This window comes from Mustelus asterias, chromosome 14 (genome assembly GCF_964213995.1).
Source record: "Mustelus asterias chromosome 14, sMusAst1.hap1.1, whole genome shotgun sequence".
Classification (NCBI taxonomy): Eukaryota; Metazoa; Chordata; class Chondrichthyes; order Carcharhiniformes; family Triakidae; genus Mustelus; species Mustelus asterias.
Window position 1 is genome coordinate 33,652,300 of NC_135814.1, and position 23,978 is coordinate 33,676,277.

At 43.4% G+C, this 23,978-nt stretch overlaps 1 protein-coding gene across 1 annotated transcript in view; it reads right to left on the minus strand.

Annotated features, from left to right (window-relative positions):
* The window catches only part of gpr39 (G protein-coupled receptor 39), a 95,211-nt gene extending 88,045 nt beyond the window's left edge, over positions 1-7,166 (minus strand). Inside the window, exon 1 of the mRNA XM_078228137.1 lies at positions 6,062-7,166. Coding sequence (XP_078084263.1) covers positions 6,062-6,860 — 799 coding nt within the window. The 5' untranslated portion in view covers positions 6,861-7,166. The remainder of the gene's footprint in view (positions 1-6,061) is intronic.
* Positions 7,167-23,978: the final 16,812 nt, after the last annotated feature.

The window sequence follows — 23,978 nt, forward strand, 5'->3', positions numbered from 1 at the left end:
GATCCAGAACTGGCTTGCCCAAAGGAGGCCGAGAGTGTGTATAGATGGGTCTTTTTCTAAATGGAAGTCGGTCACCAGTGGTGTGCCCCAGGAATCTGTTCTGGGACCCTTGCTGTTTGTAATTTTCATAAATGACCTGGATGAGGAAGTGGAGGGATGGGTTGGTAAGTTTGCCGACGACACGAAGGTTGGTGGGGTTGTGGATAGTCTGGAGGGATGTCAGAAGTTACAGAGGGACATCGATAGGATGCAAGACTGGGTGGAGAAGTGGCAGATGCGTAGTGGATAAATGCGTAGTGGTCCATTTTGGCAGGTCAAATGGGATGAAGGAGTATAATATAAAGGGAAAGACTCTTCGTACTGTAGAGGATCAGAAGGACCTTGGGGTCCGGGTCCATAGGACTCTAAAATCGGCCCCGCAAGTGGAGGAGCTGGTTAAGAAGGCGTATGGTGTGCTGGCCTTTATCAATCGAGGGATTGAGTTTAGGAGTCCGGGGATAATGATGCAGCTATATAAGACCCTCGTCAGACCCCACTTGGAGTATTGTGCTCAGTTCTGGTCGCCTCATTACAGGAAGGATGTGGAAAAGATTGAAAGGGTGCAGAGGAGATTTACAAGGATGTTGCCTGGATTGAGTGGCATGCCTTATGAGGATAGGCTGAGGGAGCTCGGTCTTTTCTCCTTGGAGAGACGTAGGATGAGAGGAGACCTAATAGAGGTATATAAGATGTTGAGAGGCATAGATCGGGTGGACTCTCAGAGGCTTTTTCCCAGGGTGGAAATGGCTGCTACGAGCGGACACAGGTTTAAGGTGCTGGGGGGTAGGTACAGGGGAAATGTTAGGGGTAGGTTTTTCACACAGAGGGTGGTGGGCGAGTGGAATCGGCTGCCGTCAGTGGTGGTGGAGGGAAACTCAATAGGTCTTTTAAGGGACTCCTGGATGAGTACATGGGACTTAATAGGATGGAGGGTTATAGCTAGGCCTAAAAGGTAGGGATATGTTCGGCACAACTTGTGGGGCCGAAGGGCCTGTTTTGTGCTGTAGTTTTTCTATGTTTCTAAACTCCGTGGCCTGGGGCTTGGCTCCTCCCTCTGTGACAAGATCCTGAACTTCCTAACCCACAGACCACAATCAGCAAGGATAGGTAACAACTTCTCCTCCACGATCATCCTCAATACTGGTGCCCCATAAGGCTGTGTTCTCAGCCCCCTACTATAATCCTGATACACCTATGACTGTGTGGCCAAATTCCCCTCCAACTCGGTTTCAAGTTTGCTGATGACACCACCGTAGTGCGTTGGATCTCAAACAATGATGAGACAGACTACAGGAATGAGGTAGAGAATCTGGTGAACAGGTGCGATGACAATACTCTCTCCCTCAATGTCAACAAAACGAAGGAGGTTGTCATTGACTTCAGGAAGCGTAGAGTATAAAAGTTGGAGTCTGATGATGCAGCTGTATAGAACGCTGGTTAGGCCACATTTGGAGTACTGCGTCCAGTTCTGGTCGCCGCACTACCAGAGAGAGTGCAGAGAAGGTTTACCAGGATGTTGCCTGGTATGGAGGGTCTTAGCTCCCTCAGCCTATCCTCATAAGGCATGCCACTCAATCTAGGCAACATCCTTGTAAATCGCCTCTGCATCCTTTCAATCTTTTCCACATCCTTCCTGTAATGAAGCGACCAGAACTGAGCACAGTACTCCAAGTGGGGTCTGACGAGGGTCTTATATAGCTGCATCATTATCCCCGGACTCCTAAACTCAACTGGGGTTGTTCTCCCTGGAAAGACGGAGAATGAAGCGAGATCTAATAGAGGTGTACAAGATTATGATGGGGATAGATAGGGTGAAAGGTGGGAAGCTTTTTCCCAGATCAGAAGTGACGATCACGAGGGGTCACGGGCTCAAGGTGAGAGGGGCGAAGTATAACTCAGATATTAGAGGGATGTTTTTTACACAGAGGGTGGTGGGGGCCTGGAATGCACTGCCAAGTAGGGTGGTGGAGGCAGACACGCTGACATCGTTTAAGACTTACCTGGATAGTCACATGAGCAGCCTGGGAATGGAGGGGTACAAACGATTGGTCTAGTTGGACCAAGGAGCGGCACAGGCTTGGAGGGCCGAAGGGCCTGTTTCCTGTGCTGTACTGTTCTTTGTTCTTTGTTCTTTGGAGAACATGGAAAACATGCCCCTGTCTACATTAATGGGGACGAAGTAGAAATGGTCGGAAGCTTCAAGTTTTTAGGTGTCCAGATCACCAACAACCTGTCCTGGTCCCCCTATGAATGGAAGGTTGGAACAGTGGGTTAGCGCTGCTGCCTCACAGCGCCAGGGACCCGGGTTCAATTCCAACCTCGGGTCACTGTCTGTGTGGAGTTTGCACGTTCTCCCCGTGTCTGCGTGGGTTTCCTCCGGGTGCTCCGGTTTCCTCCCACACTCCAAAGATGTGCGGATTAGGTGGATTGGCCATGCTAAAGGATCAGAAGGACCTTGGGGTCCAGGTCCATAGAACTCTTAAATCGGCCTCGCAGGTAGAGGAGGTGGTTAAGAAGGCGTATGGTGTGCTGGCCTTCATCAATCGAGGGATTGAGTTTAGGAGTCGGGAGATAATGATGCAGCTATATAAGACCCTCGTCAGACCCCACTTGGAGTACTGTGCTCAGTTCTGGTCACCTCATTACAGGACGGATGTGGAAATGATTGAAAGGGTGCAGAGAAGATTTACAAGGATGTTGCCTGGATTGGTTGGCATGCCTTATGAGGATAGGTTGAGGGAGCTCGGTCTTTTCTCCTTGGAGAGACGAAGGATGAGAGGTGACCTGATAGAGGTGTGCAAGATGTTGAGAGGTATAGATTGGGTGGATTCACGGAGGCTTTTTCCCAGGGCTGAAATGGCTGCTACGAGAGGACACAGGTTTAAGGTGCTGGGGAGTAGGTACAGAGGAGATGTCAGGGGTAAGTTTTTCACACAGAGGGTGGTGGGCGAGTGGAATCGCTGCCATCAGTGGTGGTGGAGGCAAACTCGATAGGGTCTTTTAAGAGGCTTCTGGATGAGTACATGGGACTTAATAGGATTGAGGGTTATAGGTAAGTCTATATATAAGCCTAGGTGGGTAGGGACATGACCGGCACAACTTGTGGGCTGAAGGGCCTGTTTGTGCTGTTTTTTTTTATTTTATGCTGACACTATAATTAAGAAAGCCCTCCAACACCTCTACATTTTCAGCAGACTAAGGAAATTTGGCATGTCAGCTACGATTCTCACCAACTTTTACAGATGCACCATAGAAAGCATTCTTTCTGGTTGTATCATCTCTTGGTATGGCTCCTGCTCTGCCCAAGACCACAAGAAACTACAAAAGGTCGTGAATGTAGCCCAATCCATCATGTAAACCAGCCTCCCATCCATTGACTCTGTTTACACTTCCTGCTGCCTTGGCAAAGCAGCCAGCATAATTAAGGACCCCACGCACCCCGGACATTCTCTCTTCCACTTTCTTCCATTGGGAAAGAGATACAAAAGTCTGAGGTCACGTACCAACCAACTCAAGTACAGCTTCTTCCCTGCTGCCATCAGACTTTTGAATGGACTTACCTTGCATTAAGTTGATCTTTCTCTACACCCTAGTTATGACTGTAACATTACAATCTGAACTCTCTCGTTTCCTTCGTTATGAACGGTATGCTTTGTCTGCATAGCGCGCAAGAAACAATGCTTTTCATTGTATACTAATACATGTGACAATAATAAATCAAATCAAACCAAGAAAGTTTGGGTCAAAAAAGAAGATATCCTCTTAGGAATAGTAAACCAATGATTAAGTTTGATTTGTAAATGAATGAAAAAGCAGAAATGTATATAATTCATATGAAGCTTCATCATTGGGTAACATTTTCATTAAGAAGGGGGGAGTGTATTAGCACCCTTTTGGGGCCATTCCTGTATGTATTAATATAAATCAAAACCAGTTCAGTTGGGTACTTAAACACCATGTGTCTCACAGAGTTTGCCCAGGAAAACTGACAGACTACATAGCTTAAGACTTCTGTGTGGAACCCATGTACAGGTGGACAGCATGCACACAATGAAAGCTATGCTGCCATAACAAATGTGATAGAGCAAAGCATTATTGAAACAATAGTTCCACTGTCCAGGAGAGTGGGTGTCAACATTTGTGATAGTCTGCTGCATGTGGAAGAGCCTCACTTTCAGGATGGTACAGTTCTTACCACCAGCTGAATGGCAATGAAATGAGGAACAGGAGGAGGAGGTGAAGTTGGGGAGGAGGAAAGGAAGATGCAACCATCACAGTCCATTTCTGGCTGGGGTATCCAGACTCAACTGACTGCTACAAGTAAATGGAACCACAATTCTCCATTCAGCCCCACACCTCAGCTTCCATTATATAGTCACTAACGATCACAGCATCCTCATGGCCACAATGCAATGGTAAAAACCAATATGAAAAGAACATTCTAAATCAAATTTTGAAATCAACACATGCCAAATTGCATACAGATGTCAATGAATCACCCTCGCACATTCCCCGTCTGCCTGTCTACCATTGAGTTTTGCCTGGTCTAGTGCTTCTCTGCACATGTGGCTGCAGCATGGCTGCTGGAAAGTGGTGGGGAGATTGCAGATAAATGTGCAGGGTGACCTCATACATCTCTGACCCTCGAAGGTCCAGCTGCAGATTGCACCATCTCAGCACAGGCTTGGCTGGCTGACTGGGATTGCATCCAGTCCCCAGCAGCTTGTTGGTGGAGCCAGATGTGGCGGCAGTGTACTGCTGGGTTAGGCTGGCAGGCCCTGGTGAGGAGGTTGAGGTGGGTGGAGGGCCAGGTTGGACAGGCAGTGAGGAGGGAAAGAGGGTTTGAAAGACCTTATAGCACAGGAGCCCCTAAAGGAGATACACCTTCCCTACCCAGCCACCGGCCAAATCAGTGAAAGCTGTCAGGTTGCATTCTTGGTGTTGGTCTTTCTCGCTGATATGTATGGACTTATCAAAGTAAGGCACAAAAGCACCACAAACTATGCTTCTTAAATTAAACACTGGGGAACACTATTATAGGTGTTCACTGTCCCAGTCAGAATCTAGACTGCTGAACCAGGTCCCACCTTTGGGGGAGCTAGCCCCACTTCAGGATCAGATGACCCACACTCTTAAAGGGGCAGTAGACACCCCAAACCCCCAACATACATATATCACACTCGCTGCAGGCTAAATCCCAGCAGTGGAAAGGGAGGAGGCCCTTCAATAGGCCCGACTCTGACACAGATTCATAGAATCCCTACAGTGCAGAAGGAGGCTATTCGGCTCATCGAGTCTGCACCGACCACAATCCCACCCTGACCCTATCCCTGTAACTCCACATATTTACCCTGCTAATCCCCTGACATTAGGGTCAATTTAGCCTGGCCAATCAACCTAACCCACATATCTTTGGACCGGGGGAGGAAACCGGAGTACCCGGAGGAAACCCACGCAGACACGGGGATTCTCCCGTGCAAACTTCACACAGGCAGTGACCTGAGGCCAGAATTGAAACCGGGTCCCTGGCGCAGTGCTAACCACTGTGCCACAGTGCTGCCCCACTCTGTAGAATTGAGGCAGCATTGTGAATGGGGGTTGGAGGGGGGTGGGGGGGCGGGGGTGGTGCGCAATGATGGTAGCTGCCAGAAACAGTAGCCATGTCATGGCACCCAGTTTTACAATTCGCCCCCTCTCCACCCCCTTCCCCACCTGCCCCCAGGGGGCTGTAAAATCCAATTTCACAAATTCAAAAATGTAATGATGCAGCGGGCAATCAAATTTAAAAGTGTTGAGGAGATATTAAGGACAGTTCCATGATTTGGAGCATGAGAAGGAGGTGATACAACATTGCATATCCCACTCATTTCTACCCTTCCACTCTTAAATTGCATCCACCTGTTAGTACTAGCACAAATACAATATGAGAATAGGACTGGACTTGGTTTACACATCTATTCTCTTTAGCAAATTAAAAAACACAACTAAACACCACACCATTAGAAAATATTGAAGTACTTACCTAAAAATATAATGCTCTGTTTTCTGGATGTTTCTGAGGCTGTGCTCCCATGCTTTGGGTCGTCTTTACTTCCAGCATTAGACTTCATTCCAATTAGAGTTTTCATCATCATCCTGCACATAAATGCAACTGAGACAAGAATCACAACGTACAGAATGAAAGCACTGAAAACACTCAACTGGAATCCGATCTGATGGGAGCTGAGGTTGGTGCAAATAGTTATGTTTGAGTCTCGGACATCACAGCTATTGTTACGAGAGTCTTTAAAAGCCTTTATTGGATCCTCCACCCCCATTGAAAAAAGGAGAGGCAAGGCCACGCAAAATGAAGTCAGCCAGACAAAGCAAATCAGCTTCACCGTTCTTGAACCAGAGAAGGATTTAAACTTGAGTGGATGGCAAATTGCAATGTAACGCTCAAAACTCAAAGTAGCAACGTGCAATATCGTGGCATAGCTACAGGCTTCAAAGAGGAAATGATAGATCTTGCAGGCTGCGTCTTCAGTGGATGTTAAGAATGGATTCCATATCACAATGTACAATTCCACAGGAATTCCCATTAAAAGAACGAGTAAGTCCGCACAGGAAAGACTGGTCATGTGATCCGTAACACTCTTCTGAAGGTATCCTTTCTTTTGAAGAACATTTGCGACTTTTATTGTTAGGCTGTTTCCAAAAATGCCAGCCACAAAAATAATACTGTAAATTACTGTAAGGCCTATTTTGACTGAAACAGACACATCAAATTCAGATACATGCTGGTGGTTAAAATAGGCTTCGCAGTTATCCTGATGTTCCATGATTAAAAATAATGAGGTAGAATTAATTTCCGATCAATTTAGGAAGGAAAAAAGAGGAACAATTCAGATGCTCTTTACGAAAAGCCAGCCCAAAATGTAATCAGATCCAAGAATTCCAATTAACAATTTCCATCTAGTCAGAACAAAACAAAGTTCACCTTCTTGGGTAATGTGAGAAATCAGTTCTTCTATTTGTTGTCCAAAAGTTAACTTGCTGAGCTATTCAGTTCTCTCGTATTTTTAATTTTTTACTGGCAAGCTTCCGGAAGTAGCAAGTGTGCCGTCTGATGCAAAATCTTTGAATATGAACTTTGGTAGATTCTGTTAAATATTAAGCACATAATCTCACAGTGACGTACCAGAAACTATGGAGCAATGAGCTCTGTCTGAGCCTTTCAACAAATCAGAATGGTTGGACACAAATGTGTAAACAAAGGTGGGGTGATAGGAAAGGAATGATTTCCTTTGCTCCTAAAGCAACAAGTCTATGCATAATTAGCCTAGAGCATTCTAAATATTATTGTAAACTCTCTCATGCTCTGCTTTACAGTTTCATCTTGCTATCACTAACTTTTCCAGATATATTAACATTTGTTTTTCTTGTGGGTGAGCCAGAGTTCTCTTTTCTAACTACATCTATAAGGTAATATTTCAGAAAATCAATAGTAAATCCAGCAAAGAAACAGCACATTTGAGCCATTTAACTATGTCAGTGTTTATACACAAGCCCCCTTCTACTTGAACTCTTGCCCTCTACCCCCATGGATTGCTCTATTCTTCTTTCCCCTCACGTCTACATCAAGCCATTAAATGTAACAATGCTTTCGGCTTCACCATCTCCATGTGGCTGAGAGTTCCACATTCTGACTGCTTTATGTGTAAAGAGGTTCCTCTTAAATACTTCAATTAATGTCCCAGTGTGGCTAACTTATATTTATCACCCCTGAGAGTGGGATGACCAACAAGTATAAACATCCACACCATCGAACCTTGTCGATATCCTTAAAGACCTTCATCTTCATCCTCACTTTTCCAGATGGATAAGTCCCAGCCTGTCCAATATTTCCTGAGAATTCCATTCCAGTAAACATCCTTGGCGCCCAAATGTGTTGTGTTTTTAATGGCAAGCTGTCAACATTCACTGTCATTTCCCATCTGAAACTGGCCACAACTTCAGGATTCAGCACAGTAACTACTGAACATGAAATTGTGGTCTGTCTTTCACTGCCACAACATATGCTGCACTGAAAAACGCCCCCTCCACCCACCCCAAGCCAGAAGTCAGTGAAATAAATTGACATGAAAATAAATTCCCCATTTTCTGCTCTCACATCAATGACAAAACCACTGACGAAACCCGTGAAAAAGTTAACTCTTGTTCAATAAAATGGAACAGGATTTTTAACACAAGTCTGAGTAGCAACTGCTGCTGAATTATCAACCTGACCCTGATTTAAAAAAACATATTTTGTGGGATGTTGTTAAGTTCCTCCAATTTGATCATTACTAGATGTTTAGGGGCGGCACGGTGGCACAGTGGTTAGCACTGCTGCTTCACAGTGCCAGGGACCTGGGTTTGATTGCCGGCTTGGTTCACTGTCTGTGCGGAGTTTGCGCATTCTCCCCGTGTCTGTGTGGGTTTCCTCCGGGTGCTCCGGTTTCTTCCCACACTCCAAAGATGTGCGGCTTAGATTGATTGGCCATACTAAATTGCCCCTTAGTGTCCCGGGGTGAATAGGTTAGAGGGATTAGCAGGCTAAAATATGTGGGGTGACGGGGATAGGGCTTGGGTGGGATTGTTGTTGGTGCAGACTCAATGGGCCAAATGGCTTTCTTCTGCACTGTAGGGATTCTATGTTTAAAAGAAGAATTATTTTTTAAAAATTAAAAAAATTGATCATAGTTATACCTTAATCCCATGCCTATGTCCCAATTTTTATTTCATTCTCTATAAAACATTTAAACAGGGATTGACTATTAGTGCTTTACATTTCATGGTTTGCATCTGTAAGAATGCTTTAATGTGATTTGCTGCTTGTTCAGCTTGCGGACATCACTGCAGCTCGATACTGTGGATCCCCATTAAACTATCAATTAAGTGTTGAGAGAGGTAAAGTCCTCACTACAGAAATTACTAGATCATTGTAGATAGCTTTCTTTGAGGTCACCATCGCACTGCGCGAGATCCTCTGGTCTCCTCTCAGCGTGTTTCTCAGTGGTGGGAGGTGTGCTGTTTCCTGTCAGTGGGATCTTCTGGCCCCACCACTGTCAATGGGAGTTCCTATTGAAGCCGTCCCACACTCCCTGGAAACCCGCAGTAGGGGGTGCACCACTGGTGGGGTCAGAGAGTTCTGCTAATGTAAAAGACTGGAGATTGCTGGCCTTCGTCAGTAACCAGAATTTATTTGGCCCCTTTTAAATCTTTTCTGTACTTTCTGCCATACTTCAGTATCTCTCCTCTATGGTATGGAAACCTGAACTGCACTCAGTGTGGTGTAAACAAGATTCACTCAGCGTACAAGAATGCTATTTAGCCCATTGAGTTACCCAATTTGTCCCACTCCCCTGGTTACCCCACATGGGTCTACAAACCTATCCTTTTCAATGTTCGGTCAAATCCACCTTTAACAAGCCTGTAGTTTGTTGGATGAATTTATGTTTTTAGTTAAAGGTCTTGTCAACAGACATTTCTCAGTTACCTGGAAGGCGTCATTGATAATTCCACAAATTTTTAGAATCTGTAATATCTACGGATGTTACTCTGTAAGCACAGTTTCAAATTATATGCTTCAACTTTTGACTTGTCATTGGACAATTAACAGCAAAGCTTGTCGGGGCCGTAGGAAAAGCAGATGTTTGTGAAGAAACAAACTTGTTTTATTGTTTTACGATGGAACTCATTTGTGTTGAGCTGAAGTTACCTTCATGTCCAAAATATGATTGGGTGCTTGTTTTTAAATCAGTTTGAAGGAATTACTAAAACAGCCTAAACGTAGGATGACACCATTTAAACAAATGATGCATAGTTTAATAGATCTGTACCAGAGAGGGACAACTTTTATTGTCTGATATCATGACAAGAAATGGTCTTAACTGTTGATTTTAATAGTTTTAGTATGGGGCTTGGGTTAAGATATCATTGACAAGAGAATGTGACTCGGTTTATGGCTTCTCGGTAGCTGGAAGGAGATGTGCATTTGTAATGGAATACAAACTTCTGGAGTTTATGACCCATAAAGAAGGGATTGTTGGAAAGATTGAGTGACATGACATGTGTCCAATAGCCAATAGGATGAGTGAATTTGGACCATTTCCAAAAAAGGAAGGAGGAATGGGAGACTGGGGGTAAAAGTTGAGAAATCATAATGTACATTGGCATGCCGTTACCATGGCTTCTGGTGTATGACTCTTCTGGACACAGTTGAATATAAGACAGAGATTGAGAGATGAGCAACTTCTATGTTGTCTCCACTGCTTGCTGTTAAGTATATGCAAAATCTTGCTTAATTAATTCTACTTGATACACAAACACTAGTTATTTGTACTTTGTGGGTCAAGCATAACTGAAGACGCTTGTGTTAGAAATTAAAAATTCAGACCTTAAGAGTTTGTTTTCATTTGAAGGGTTTTATACATCAAAACCTTGAACCTTGCACAATTCAATATCTTGTCAATGGTGACCCCCAGGATCGTGGGAGATTGAGTGATGGTAATGACACTGAATGCTAAAGAGAGATGGTCACTTGTTGGAGATGGTCATTACTTGCCACTATCAGCCCAAGCTGGGATGTTGGTCTGGCTGCATGTGAGCATGGACTGTTTCAGTATCCAAGGAGTTAGAGTCATAGAGTCATAGAGGTTTACAGCATGGAAACAGGCCCGTCGGCCCAACTTGTCCATGCCGCCCTTTTTTTCTTAGACCCCTAAGCTAATCCCAATTGCCCGCATTTGGCCCATATCCCTCTATACCCATCTTGCCCATGTAACTGTCTAAATGCTTTTTAAAATACAAAATTGTACCCGTCTCTACTACTTACCTCTGGCAGCTTGTTCCAGACACTCACCACCCTCTGTGTAAAACAATTGCCCCTCTGGACACTTTTGTATCTCTCCCCTCTCACCTTAAACCTATGCCCTCTAGTTTTAGATTCCCCTATCTTTGGGAAAATATATTGACTATCTAGCTGATCTGTGCCCCTCATTATTTTATAGTCTTCTATAAGATCACCCCTCAGCCTTCTACGCTCCAGAGAAAAATGTCCCAGTCTATCCAGCCTCTACTTATAACTCAAACCATCAAGTCCCGGTAGCATCCGAGTAAATCTTTTCTGCACTCTTTCTAGTTTAATAATATCCTTTTTATAATAGGGTGACCAGAACTGTACACAGTATTCCAAGTGTGGACTTATCAATATCTTGTACAACTTCAAGACATCCCAACTCCTGTATTCAATGTTCTGACCGATGAAACCAAGCATGCTGAATGCCTTCTTCACAACTCTGTCCACCTGTGACTCCACTTTCAAGGAGCTATGAACATGTACCCCTAGATCTCTTTGTTCCGTAACTCTCCCCAACGCCCTACCCCTTAATTGAGTAAGTCCTGCCCTGGTTCAATCCACCAAAATGCATCACCTCGCATTTATCTACAAAGAACAAAGGAAATTACAGCACAGGAACAGGCCCTTCGGCCTTCCAAGCCTGCACTGACCATGCTGCCCGACTTAACTAAAACTCCCTACTCTTCAGGGGACCATATCCCTTTATTCCCATCCTATTCATGTACTTGTCAAGACGCCCCTTAAAAGTCACTACTGTATCCGCTGTGTAAAGTGAGCATGCAGGATGCTGTATATTCTTCTAAAATAAATGCATATTTTAAATATTATCCAATGTTATTAAATTTTAGATTGTTATCAGCACTGTTCCTGCTATGTTGCTGCTTCAGATTCTATTGAAAAAAATTACAGAGTCAGATAATTAAGCCCTTGCATGAAGAAACGTAACGATCTCAACTAATATATCACACCCAAACTAATATTTTACGTTAACAATGAATAAATGGTGTGGTTCAGAGTCACACTAACCAAAAATGATTACAGTTATTAATGCGATGGCCCATAATCATATTTAAGTTCATGCATAAAAATTGACTATTTTGTGTGAATTGTCAAGAGAGTTGCCAGTCCATACAGATGCACCACAGAAAGCATTCTTTCTGGCTGTATCACAGCTTGGTATGGCTTCTGCTCTGCCCAAGACCGCAATAAAACTACAAAAAGTCGTGAATGTAGCCCAGTCCAACACGCAAACCAGCCTCCCATCCATTGACTCTGTCTACACTTCCCGCTGCCTCGGCAAAGCAGCCAGCGTAATTAAGGACCCCACACACCCCGGATATTCTCTCTTCCACCTTCTTCCATCGGGAAAAAGATATAAAGTCTGAGGTCACGTACCAACCGACTCAAGAACAGCTTCTTCCCTGCTGCCGTCAGACTTTTGAATGGACTTACCTTGCATTAAGTTGATCTTTCTCTACACCCTAGCTATGACTGTAATGTTCTGTACTCTCTCATTATCTTCTCTATGAATGTAGAACGCGCAAGAAACAATACTTTTCACTGTATGCTAATACATGTGACAATAATAAATCAAATCAAATAAAGAATCAAACCCTAAAACATCTCTGTATTCAAACCAAAATGACAGAAAAGGGAAAAATAGAAACCCTTTGAGAGGAGCCCTTGGAAATGAGCATAATAAATTTTAAAAGTGTCTTTTTCGCAGCAATACAAATGCCTACAAGCACAGCCCAATTAATTAAATATTTAAAGTATATCGACAGATTTAATTTAGTGGCTAAAAGTCTGACAGGACTAAGTCCTCTTACTGACAGCGTGAGTTCCACCAGTTGCTTATTTTTTTGCAGGAAATAGCATTACCACCTCCTCAAGACTCAATAACAGTAATTTACATTTATATTGCACCTTTAAGATAGGAAACATCCCAAGGCACTTTGCAAATGGGAGAGAAGCTATAGATAAAAGGAATAAAGGATGAAAACTGAGAGTTACAATTGAAGATTGAAAGCTTAGTTGAAATGATAAGCAAGTTGAAATAATCTAAATTAATGTTGGGTAGTAGAGACCCCAAGATGTTCATAAAAAAAGGTGGATGAAATTTTCAGCAGCAGTGTGGGAGAGGTTGGCAGAAGCAGGTAATATTCTGGTGGAAGGAAGCTGCTTTGTTCAAGGATTGGGTGTATGATGTGTAATTTATTTCTGAGTCATTCGAGGCTCCATATAATTTGGTGCAGCAAGATTGAACAAACGTGGAACATGGTAAAGTGAGTGACAAGGGAGCAAAGTTTATGACATCATGTTCAAACAGTGGCTTTAGTCTTCACAACGTGTAGGAAATTTTGGTTTAGCCATGACTTGATGTCATCCAGGAAGTCTGTCCATGTAGAGAATTATTGAATAGAGCGGGAAGTGCTGAATGGGTCAAACAGAGTTTCATCAAGGTGGAAGCTAGCCCCATGGGTAATTTATGAAGGAAAGGCTAGTAGATGAGGCAAAATGAAACCAGTGATGGAACCTTGCGGCGCATCTGAGATATTGTACAGGCGTGAAGGGAGAAACCATGTTGGCTGTGAGAAACAGATGAGTGGAATAAAGGGTAGTGGCATAAAGGCTATGAAAAAGGAGAAACCAGTTGAATACCATGGAGACGTCAAGCAGAAGAGATGGCAAGGTAGAAACTTTGCAGAAGCACTATGGAAGAAAAGATTGGCCGAGAAAACTAGGCGACGGCAGAAACGGTGGGCTAATGAAAGAGGGCAGAGGATTTGTACCTCCTGTTCAATGTTTGGTGAGGTATTGGTATATGTGATGAGCATGAGAAGGCTATCCATGTTTCACACCCATGGCACCATACCAGAGGAGAATAGTGCGGCTTATTTGGAAGGTGACAACCAGTATCAACAAAATATACATGGCCTGAAAGACCTGGAAAAGGTATGCAAGCTTTTCCAGCTTTTTGCAACACTCTTACCTCTGATCTCGAAGGATGTGCATTTAAGTCCTGTTCCAGGCATATTAGCACAAAACCTAGGTGAATGCTAACATGTAGCAATGTCAGATATCATTTTTCAGAGGAGGCATTAAACTGAGGCCCACCTGAGTTCACAAAGGGATGTGAAAGATTCCACAGTATTATTTGAAGAAAACCAGGGGAATGCTCACTGGTGTTCTCTCCAATACCAAACCCTCAGCCAACATCACTCAGTTACTATTTCATTGTTATTTGTGAGACTCTGGCATAAATTGACTGTCATGTTGCTTGCAACAGTGGTCCCACTTCAACAATACTTGTCACCTGCATGGATGTCCTGAGATTGTGACAAGCACAATCGAAATGCAAGTTCTTTTGTGTTCTTAACATGTTAAGTAAGATTACAGAACCAAATTCTTTATCAACGCTGACGAAGGGTCATCTTGACTCGAAAGGTTGACTCTACTCTCCCCCGCAGATGCTGTCAGACCTGCTGAGTATTTCCAGCATTTTCTGTTTTTGTTTCATATTCCAGCATCTGCAGTATTTTGCCTTCAGAATTCTTTATCAGTTGGTTCGAGTCCCTGGGCCTGCTAATTGTATTTAAATTACATTAAAATTATTATTTACATAATTCATGAATCTCCGTGCCGGAAATAGGTGCGGAACTGATGGCCCTGGAAATCCGGCGCTGGGAGGTGTGCTCAGGGCCCGCAGCGCAGTGCGGTTTGCGCTAATCCAGCCTCGCTGAAATCTCCCATCCCACTGCACTAAAGAAAATCAGTGCAGCAGGATGGGAGAATCACCCCCGATCTGAGAACATCCAGCGACACAATTTGCCAGCTGTTAGGGCAGCCTGCCACATCTGCACCAGGGTTGGCTTTGATGAAGACATGTGCCTGCTTGTGCTGGAATCTCGAGAGAGGATGGGAAGTATCATTCTCAATCACCTTATTTACTGTTTGTTTATGATCAAATGATAAGATAACAAGCAGTGAGTGAATGAACCGCACCCATTGGGGTAATTCAAAAAAAACTGATGGGTCTGTTTGGATTTGTGGAGATTATAAAGAATCAGTAAATAAGGTGATTGACAATAATACCTACCCATTGCCTATCAGTGAAGGTTTGTTTTCTAATTTAGCAAATGAAAAGGTAAGATAGACTTTTCAAATCCATATTTGTAATTAGAATTAACTGAGAAGCAAAATGAATTGCTTAGCATTCACACACACAAAGGGCTGTACCAGTACAAAAGAATACTTTGCACTCCCTTCGCACTTCCTCAATGACAGATATACTCATATCCTGACTGTAAATAACTTGGCCCTGTTTGACCAGATTTTCGTAAACCATTTCCTTCCCATCAGAAAGACTTTGTTCCCTCTTACTACTATCAAGAGAAAGATATAGGATGCAGCATCATCGTCCGCTCTACCACTACTCCACCCAACACTGGAATACAGTTAAAAGCAAATGACTACAGATGCTGGAATCTGAAACAAGAGTCGAAGAGTCGAGAAACAAAGTGTCATCCAGACTTGAAACATTAATTCTGTTCACTCTCCACAGATGCCGTCGGACCTGCTGAGATTTTCCAGCATTTTCTGTTTTTGTTACTGGAATGCTATTATTGGAGTAATTACTCAGTATTGCACCAGTTTGCGCAAGGGAATGTGATTTAGAGATTTCTTGAATACTCCTTCCTAAATAACAGGCTCTTATGGAGCAACCTTCCATCTTGTCAGAAGATGGTTTGCACCATAGTGGTGAACCCTACAGGTTCTACAGGCCAGTGAGCCTCACATCTTTGGTGGGTAAGTTGTTGGAAGGTATTTTGAGAGACAGGATCTACAGGCATTTAGAGACACAAGGACTGATTAGGGACAGTCAGCATGGCTTTGTGAGTGGAAAATCATGTCTCACAAATTTGATTGAGTCTTTTGAAGGAGCAACCAAGAAGGTAGATGAGAGCAGTGCAGTTGATGTTGGCTACATGGACTTTAGCAAAGCCTTTAACAATGTAATGCATGGTAGGTTGTTGCATAAGGTTAAATCTCACGGGATCCAGAGTGAGATGGCCAAATAGATACAAAATTGGCTGGATGACAGAAGCCAGAGGGTGGTTATAGAGGGTTGTTTTTCAAACTGGAGGCCTGTGACCAGCGGTGTGCCTCAGGGATCAGTGCTGGGTCCACTGTTATTTGTCATTTATATTAATGATTTGGATGAGAATATAGGAGGCATGGTTAGTAAGTTTGCAGATTACACCTAGATTGGTGGCATAGTGGACAGTGAAGAAGGTTATCTCGGATTGCAGTGGGATCTCGATCAATTGGACCAGTGGGCTGACGAATAGCAGATGGAGTTTAATTTAGATAAATGAAAGGTGATGCACTTTGGTAGATCGAACCAGGGCAGGACTTACTCAGTTAATGGTAGGGTGTTGGGGGGTGTTATAGAACAAAGAGATCCAGTGGTACAGATTCATAGCTTCTTGAAAGTGGAGTCACAGGTGGACAGAGTGGTGAAGAAGGCATTCAGCATGCTTGGTTTCATTGGTCAGAACATTGAATACAGCAGTTGGGACGTCTTGTTGAAGTTGTACAAGATATTGGTAAGGCCACACTTGGAATACTGTGTACAGTTCTGGTCACCGTATTATAGAAAGGATATTATTAAACTAGAAAGAGTGCAGAAAAGATTTACTAGGATGCTCCTGGGACTTGATGGTTTGAGTTATAAGGAGAGGCTGGATAGACTGGGACTTTCTTCTCTGGAGCGTAGAAGGCTGAGGGGTGATCTTATAAAGGTCTATAAAATTATGAGGGGCATAGATCAGCTAGATAGTCAATATCTTTTCCCAAAGATAGGGGAGTCTAAAACTAGAGGGCATAGGTTTAAGGTGAGAGGGGAGAGATACAAAAGTGTCCAGGGGCACTTGCCGAGGGGCAATTTTTTTCACACAGAGGGTGGTGAGTGTCTGGAACAAGCTGCCAGAGGTAAGTAGTAGAGACGGGTACAATTTTGTATTTTAAAAAGCATTTAGACAGTTACATGGGCAAGATGGGTATAGAGGGATATGGGCCAAATGCGGGCAATTGGGATTAGCTTAGGGGTCTAAGAAAAAAAGGGCGGCATGGACAAGTTGGGCCGTCGGGCCTGTTTCCATGCTGTAAACCTCTATGACTCTCTTTTAAGCATCACCTTAACAGCCAGTGCTGCAGTTGTATCAACAATGAAAGTAAGTTGTGGTCTCTGGAATTATATCTTTAGCCCTATTACTCTTTTATCTTCCATGTGCTTTTTTGTCTTGCCCTGTGACTGAGTACAATTTCTGATCTTTCTGCTCATTAATATTAACTTCTGTTTCCATACGTAGGTTATTAACTCTTGGAACTATTTACAAATATCCAGTAAAGGGTAAAAGCTAGGAACTGCTACGCAAGGCTCTGTGCACCACTAGACTGACCCTGGGTGCAGATCACGTGCTTCATTGTGTGGTTGGCACTGTTCTCAGTTCATGTATGTGCCAGACCTTCATCCTCCGATGATCACCTCACTGTGAACAAATGTGCACACAGAACAAACTTTCAAATTGCCCAAATTCCCTCAGAATCGACTTTTGGAGTATTTAAAAGCATGTCACAATGTTTTCCAGTCTTTATTTTCTCAAATGAAATATAAAAAAATAATTCTATCCTAATATTGTCACCATTCTTCAGTTGTGTGCTGTTATGTATTCACGAAAGACTAGTACATACTCGGCTTCAGGCAGCCATGATTGAACTAACTTTATTTACACCTCCCCTAACAAAATGCTCAGATCTTGCAACATACCACAGCCATCTCCTTAATTGGTGACAGGATGTTTGAATGTTCCCTCTGCTGATCTGTCCTTGTATTTACTGCAGGATAAATGGATTTGGACTGGTCTGCGATCAGTTCCTTGTCTTGAAGACACCAAAATGTGCAGAATGACTGCTACATTGTCCCTATATCAATTAAATCAGAGTAGCAAATTCTCTGAAATGTTAAAATGGGCACATGGGTGGCAATTGGAGTTCAGTCAAGGGAAATGGGAAATAATACACTAAGCAAAAGATGGAAGAACTTTTAAATAGAATTTATGAGGTATTTAAAAGGCTTTAATCATAGGATCCGTATGATGCAAGAGAAGCCATTTGGCCCATTCTGTCTGCACCAACTCTCTGACAGAGTGGGCTCTCATGCCCCATGCCCTCTCCCATAGCCGCACACATTTACCCCACTAATCTATCTAACCTACACATCCTGAGACACTAAGTGGCAAATTAGCATGGCCAATCCACCTAAATTACACATATTTGGACTGTGGGAGGAAACCGGAGCACCCGGAGAAAGCCCACATAGACACGGGGAGAATGTGAAAACTCCACTCACCTGAGGCCGGAATCGCATCCGGGTCCCTAGCACTGGAAGGCAGCAGTGCTAACCACTGTGCCACTGTGTTGCCCAAAGTTGGTTGTCAACTACACATGTTACTAAGGTGACAGTGTAACTAAATAAAGCCATAAAAAGGCAATCTGAATCCTTAGCTTTGTATCTAATGGCCTCGAATGCAGGAGCAAGGCAACAAGATAGAACATTTACAAGATATTAGTTAAATTGAATTTTGAATACAACTTGCAGTTTCAGCCATGTGATCATAAGCATATGAATTGAATCGGACAGGTGCAGCAGAGACTACGCTAACATGTTACCAGGGATGAGGGATTCACTTGTGCAATGATGGATTTTATCACTAAACTAAAAAGATTTAGCAGTGACCTGATAGAAATCATCAAGATGATGAGTGACAATATCAGGATACGTACATAAGTGTTTCCACTGCTCTGTGAGATAACACAATTTAAGATAATTATAAAAATAATTAATTGGGAGTTCTAGAAGATTTCTGTTAGCTGTGAAATTAGTATGTATGAATTTGCCGACTGCAAACTATTGTGGACACAATTCTTTTAAACCAGAATTACATAATTTCTTTAAAAATTTGCAGTAAAGTACACTGAGTCTAACACTGCACATTTCCACCAGATTTAAGAAAGGGATTGGAGTTAGAATAGGCAGGTTGTAGAAATAAAAATGCAGCTATAATGAGTAAAATGTTTCTGTAACATCCTTCCAATTCCATTGACCTGATGTTAACTCATAAGATGTAGGATCCCTGAAAAAAAAGATTCACATCAATTCGTAGAACTGTTTCCAAGAGGTGAGGGGAAAAAATGAGTTCCTTCGCAAAGTTGCTAAAAACTCTGAGGGATAGGCGAGGCTTTGATCTCTGTACAATATATTATCACAGAAAAGGCTTATCCAGATCAATACTCAGTCAGCTGCAGATGGATTTCTACTGGGTATTAAAATGGATTTTTAGCAGGTTAAAGGTTATTTAATAATATACAGTTGACAACCTCGAAAATTCAGTGCAAGATATTTTCTCCATCATATATCCTTGTAATGACTTCTGTAAACCAGCCAGTTCAGTGACCTCACATCTACTCTGTGGGAGAAATAAATCCTTATTTAGGTTTATGCCTAGGGCTATATTATAATGCCTAATTTGGGTCTGCATTCATTCTGAATAAGCCACTTCAATTAAAAGAGCACAGCCACAGCCAGTATGATTAAAGTGCAGTGCTGATTAAAGTAGCATTAAGTTTTGGCTCATGTCAGCGGTAGTCAACACTGGGACTGGTGACAATTCAATTAATGCAGTAAAATAAAATAGTGTAAGTGCGCACAAGGGTCATATAATTGTGAATATAATCATTGCACGCATGACGATAAACTGGTTTAAAATAGCACAGCTGGACTAGCCACAATTTACTGTAACAGTACACAGTTTCCTTCAATTTTCCTAATACTCGCGTCATTTCAACAATAATTCTCGCAGTTTGAACAATGAAACTCCACACAGCATATCCTTTCAGTTGTAGGGACACATTAATGTTAACTTGAGTCGACAGCACCATCTGCACAGAAAATATGAACCAAACCAAGATGAAATCTGGAGGGGATAGAGAGAGTCTCCATATCCATATCCCGGCAGCACGGTGGAACAGTGGTTAGCATTACTGTCTCACCACACCAGGGACCCGGGTTCGATTCCCAGTTTGGATCACTGCATGTGTAGAGTCTGCACTTTCTCCCTGTGTCTGCGTGGGTTTCCTTTGGGTGCTCCGGCTTCCTCCCTCAGTCCGAAAGACGTGCTGGTTAGGTGCATTGGCCATGCTAAATTCTCCCTCAGTGTACCGAATAGGCGCCAGAGTGTGGTGACTAGGGGATTTTCACAGTAACTTCATTGCAGTGTTAATATAAAACTACTTGTGACACTAATAAATAAACTTTAACAAACTTGATCCCCAACCTTCAGCGCAGACTTGAAGCATGTTAAAATGATGTTGAAGTATACCCAACTAGACTGTCCTGTCAGTGTGCCAGATTATCAATGCTGTGTTGACAATATAACCAATCACGCTGTTAGTGTGAAAGTAGGTTTATATTGTGCTTTATTTTAACGAGAGCATTGGCATTTTAAACGTAAGTATATTTACATCTGAATCATCAATTATTAAATATTTGCTAGCTCATTTTCATAAATTTTACACTGTTTCTTTGCATTGTCTGGTTTCATGAAATAAATGTCAACAGATAAGATACACAAATCAAAGGACAATGAAGAGTACAGCACAGGAAGAAGCCCTATGGCCCTCCAAGCCTGTACCGATCACGATGCATTAACTAAACTAAAAAAAAACCTTCTGCCTTTACTCCGTCCATATCCCTCTATTCCCTCCCTATTCATGTACCCATCCATCACCAATCCTTTGACCAATGAGCAGATTGAGAGATATAGGAAAATACACTAATCTCTGGTATGCTCAATCAAAGCTTTGGAATGAATCTATTGTGAATTGTCTGTATTTATTATTTCTCAGAATGTTCTTCCTTGTTAATTTCTACTTTATGCTTTATCTTGTGTGTGCAATTATTCTAGTTTTGTTTAAACTTATTCTCAGGATGTGGTTGATGCTATGAAGGGTTTTTTTTAAGGCCCAACTTTAGTTGCACTGAGAAGGTCTGGAAGAACTTCTTGAACTGCTGCTGTCATTGTGCACATCCTCCTCCCATGTTAATGTAAGGTCGCTAGAGGCAATAATGCGGATTTATCATGGGTGGTGTTTTCTTTCTTCATTCATCCTCAATACTTCTATCCTGTGAAACTTCTGACCCATCTGCAAACTCCCTCTCCTCTACAAATCCTTTAACACGTTGTTGCATTCCAAATCTGTGTTCATTGTGCATGACGAAGACCAGAGTTAGTGAGCAGAGGGCACATATGAGCTGCCCACACTTGCATTGTATACTTTGAAAAGGGAAGGAAGCAAGATGCACGCAGGATGGGAAGAGTTGAATGGAAAGTGAGAGGCTGAAATCAGGAAGAAGTCATGATATATTTGGACAAACATATGAACACGCTGTCTTCTTTTCACCAACAGTTGGTCCTCCTTCTCAAAGTAAGACCAACTTTTTAAACACAGTTTTCCAGGCATGGTATTTTTTTTCAGAGCTATAAAATACTGTGTGACCCCCTTTGCACACAGTCCACCAAGGTCAAGAGGTTTCCAACTTCTTTAAAACTGCTTCATTACTTTTTCTTCTAATTATGTCTTTTTCCAGGAAAAGCAATCACAGTTCTGCATTAATCCTTAAAGAAACAAAATATAAAGGGTGGGATTTTCTACCCGCGCTCACCCCGAAACTGGAAAATCCTACCTTGAGGTCAATGGACCTTTGCATGGTTCACCCCACCCCACCCGCTATGATTCCTGTGGCCGGCGGAACGAGAAAATTCCCCATCATGCAAAAGACCTCGGGTGGGATTTTCTGGTCTTGCGGTGAGCACAACAGGAAAATCCTGCCCAAAGGCTGGGATTCTCCAGTTTTGCATGGCCCGCTGCCTTTGCCAGTGCGAACAGAGAATTTGGCGCTGAGCCAAATCTCCATTTGCTGCGGTAAGATAGGAGAATCTGAGCTGCAGGCGAGGTCAGAGAATTCCAACCAAATTCTTCCCGAATGTTCTTAGCCCTTGTAGGTGAACCATTTTCTGTGATTAAAGTGTTCATGACACTGTCGAGGAAGCAAGGAAGATTTACGTGGATGCTGTGAATGAGAATGAGATGTGGTGAGCAATGCCCTTTTGATGGATGGGGAACAATGTTTCAGAGAGGAAGGAATGAATCAAGGGCTGGGAGAAGGATTGCTCAGTAAGAAGTTTAACAACACCAGGTTAAAGTCCAACAGGTTTATTTGGTAGCAAAAGCCACAAGCTTTCAGAGCCTTAAGCCCCTTCTTCAGGTGAGTGGGAATTCTGTTCACAAACAGGGCATATAAAGACACAAACTCAATTTACAGAATAATGGTTGGAATGCGAATACTTACAGAGAATCAAATTTTTAAGATGCAAACAATGTGAGTGGAGAGAACATTAAGACAGGTTAAAGAGATGTGTATTGTCTCCAGACAGGACAGCCCAGTCCAGAAGGATTGCTGTCACATGTCTTTTTAGAATGATGTTGAAATGAAGAGCTTTACTCACCCTTGTTATTTTTGTGAGGTAATTGAAGGATTTTCTGCAGTGCTGTTGGGGGTGATTTTGGGCCAGCTGCACTCTCCATCAGTGGGAATGATGGTGCGGGCTTGAAATCCGGAAAGCGTGATTCACTCCGGCAGTTTCCGAATTCCGATCTTCCCGGCACCTTGCCGGTGGAGTGGCCTGAAACACACCGCAGGACCATGGAAATTTTCAGCGGGTGCCAGCATGACACAAGAAGTCTACAGGAGTGTGAACCTGGTGCCTTCACCTCCAAGAGGGGTACTGGAGATGAGAGCTCAGGCAGCCAGCACCCTCCATGAAGTGCACCGCAGGGGACACAGGTTCAACTCAGGGCCAGGGAGAGGAAGTCCCAGAATAACCATTTCAGGAACAGGAGGAGTCTTTCTGAGGCCTTCTCTCCCCTTCATGTCGGGACACCTCTTGTTCTAAAGGGGCTATGAAGGTTGGTATGTAGACAGCACTTCCCGTGTCCTCCTTCTTGAGTTCCTGTCCATATCACGGTGTGTGGCATGGTGTGCCACGGTGCCACCGATGAGAGCAAAACAGCTCCCACGGGTGGCACGGTGGTAGTGTTTAGCACTGCTGCCTCACAGCGCCAAGGATCCGAGTTCAATTCCGGTCTCGGGTCACTGTCTATGTGGAGTTTGCACATTCTCCCCGGGTCTGTGTGGGTTTCCTCCAAGTGCTCTGGTTTCCTCCCACAGTCCAAAGATGTGCGGTTTAGATTGATTGGCCATGCTAAATTGACCCTAGTGTCAGAGGGATTAGCAGAGTACAGAAGTGAGGTTACGGATATAGGGCCTGGGTAGGATTGTGGTCGGTGTGACTCATCGGGCCGAATGGCCTCCTTCTGCACTGTAGGGATTCTATGATTGTATGATCACAGCTGGGGGAGTGCCCTTCTTTAGTGTTGGGCCGGGCACCAAAAACTGAGCGTTTCATGTCAACAGCGCCACGTGTTTTCGGGCAGAATCTTACAATGCATTAGTATTAATTTCTATTCCCACAGGTTTCGCACTGCTCTTAATCTTCCTTTCCCTCCCAATACATTTCGGTGTCTCTCCAAGGTCCACAGCTGAGGTTGAGACGGCCTGCTGGCTTCCATGCCCTTTTGCTTGAGATGACTTTGGCTGCCATCCTCTGCAGTGATTGTGGAACAAGTGCTGGGGAGCTGTTTATATGGAGCTCCGCAGGGCTGGCAGCAGTTATGTCATTACGCGGCAGGCGAATCAGAGGGAATGCGCTGCTGGAGCATTGTGAAACTTGTGGGATTAGAAATTAATACCAGCGAGTTATAAGAATCCGCTTGAAAACACGTCGGCGCCATTGGCACGAAACACTCAGTTTTTGGCACCGGGCTCAACACTGCCAATTATTGATAAGATTTCACCCATTGTGTCGTTAGGTTT